General features: G+C 36.2%; 2 protein-coding genes across 2 annotated transcripts in view; both read right to left on the minus strand.

Moving 5' to 3' along the window:
* Positions 1-109: 109 nt before the first annotated feature.
* On the minus strand, positions 110-928 carry LOC113464130 (dynein heavy chain 12, axonemal-like). The gene is made up of 2 exons (XM_026812200.1): positions 587-928; positions 110-394 (listed from the first exon to the last, which is right to left on the minus strand). Exons 1-2 carry the CDS (start codon positions 760-762, stop codon positions 160-162), a joined length of 411 nt encoding a protein of 136 aa, XP_026668001.1. The 5' UTR covers positions 763-928; the 3' UTR covers positions 110-159.
* LOC113464129 (dynein heavy chain 12, axonemal-like) overlaps positions 824-1,116 on the minus strand; it is a gene marked incomplete at its 5' end in the record, with an annotated part of 2,714 nt that continues 2,421 nt past the window's right edge. The window contains one exon of the mRNA XM_026812199.1: positions 824-914. Coding sequence (XP_026668000.1) covers positions 824-914 — 91 coding nt within the window. The remainder of the gene's footprint in view (positions 915-1,116) is intronic.

The following is a 1,116-nucleotide window of genomic DNA, read 5'->3' on the forward strand; positions in this document are numbered from 1 at the left end:
GGTGTATTTACAAAAAATTGAAAGTGGTCTTGGAAACCCATGAGAAAAAATTTGCTATAATCACGTGAAAACTCTCTTGAAACCATGCTATTCTTGATAAAAACATTTTCGATCGGACTGCTAATAAGAAAGAACTCTATACTGAACACGATTCGTGGTTCACCCTGTACAATTATTTTTGAAATAGATCTTAATTTCTCTTCCAAGTAACATTATATGATTGAGAACTGGAATTAGAGAGGAGACCTGTATCACTTTGGAGAAGTCGCGAAGATTAAAGACGTAGTGACATTTAGCTGGCGTTGGTAAAAGATTAAGAAGACTTTCCTTGTACACTTCTAACGTGCCCAGGACGACTTCGTCGATACACGGATCAAATTCTTTACTGAATCCTCTGAAAATTTACATAAAATTTTACATAATAAATGAGAAACACGTTTATTAGCAATTCATAGTTATTTTATATCTCAATTTGTTGAAATTCTAGAATTTTATATAAAAATTAGGATTCTTTTTGTAAAAATTCATAATTATTGCTGCGATGGAATAAAATATTAATCGACGTAATTGAATTTAGGATTTATACCTTGTGTCAAGGTGCCAGAGAATGATTTTACTGAATATCATTATCATCACTTCGTCGTCGAATTCTCCTATCGTCAGGACGACGAAGTGCCTTTTAAACCGAGGCGTCACGTCCTTTCCACCACGATACGGTCGGTCCATCGCGCACATCAAATGCACGTCGATCAATCTTATCATACTTCTCTCCTTTCTGTCATACCTGAATTTCCAAATAAAATTACACGTATTTCAAATAAAATTACGAGCGGAGCGCTTCTTCACGCGGCAAAGTTCGAGCATCCAGATTCGAGCCAACGTTCCCGATTCGCAGCTCGCGCCAACCGAGCGCTCTGATTGGTCGGGGTTTTTTGTTAATAACTCCTCAACCATGCCTCGGACAACTTTTTCGCTAAGGAAAATGTTGTTCAAAATTACGTCAGGAACCTCCCATTTCAATATTTTACACTAGTTTTGGAAAACCTTGTGTATACATACATACATACATACATACATACATACATACATACATACATACATACATACATACATACA

The sequence above is a fragment of the Ceratina calcarata genome, unplaced genomic scaffold (assembly GCF_001652005.2).
Source record: "Ceratina calcarata isolate Rehan_Ccalc_2016 unplaced genomic scaffold, ASM165200v1 scaffold2638, whole genome shotgun sequence".
Taxonomy (NCBI): domain Eukaryota; kingdom Metazoa; phylum Arthropoda; class Insecta; order Hymenoptera; family Apidae; genus Ceratina; species Ceratina calcarata.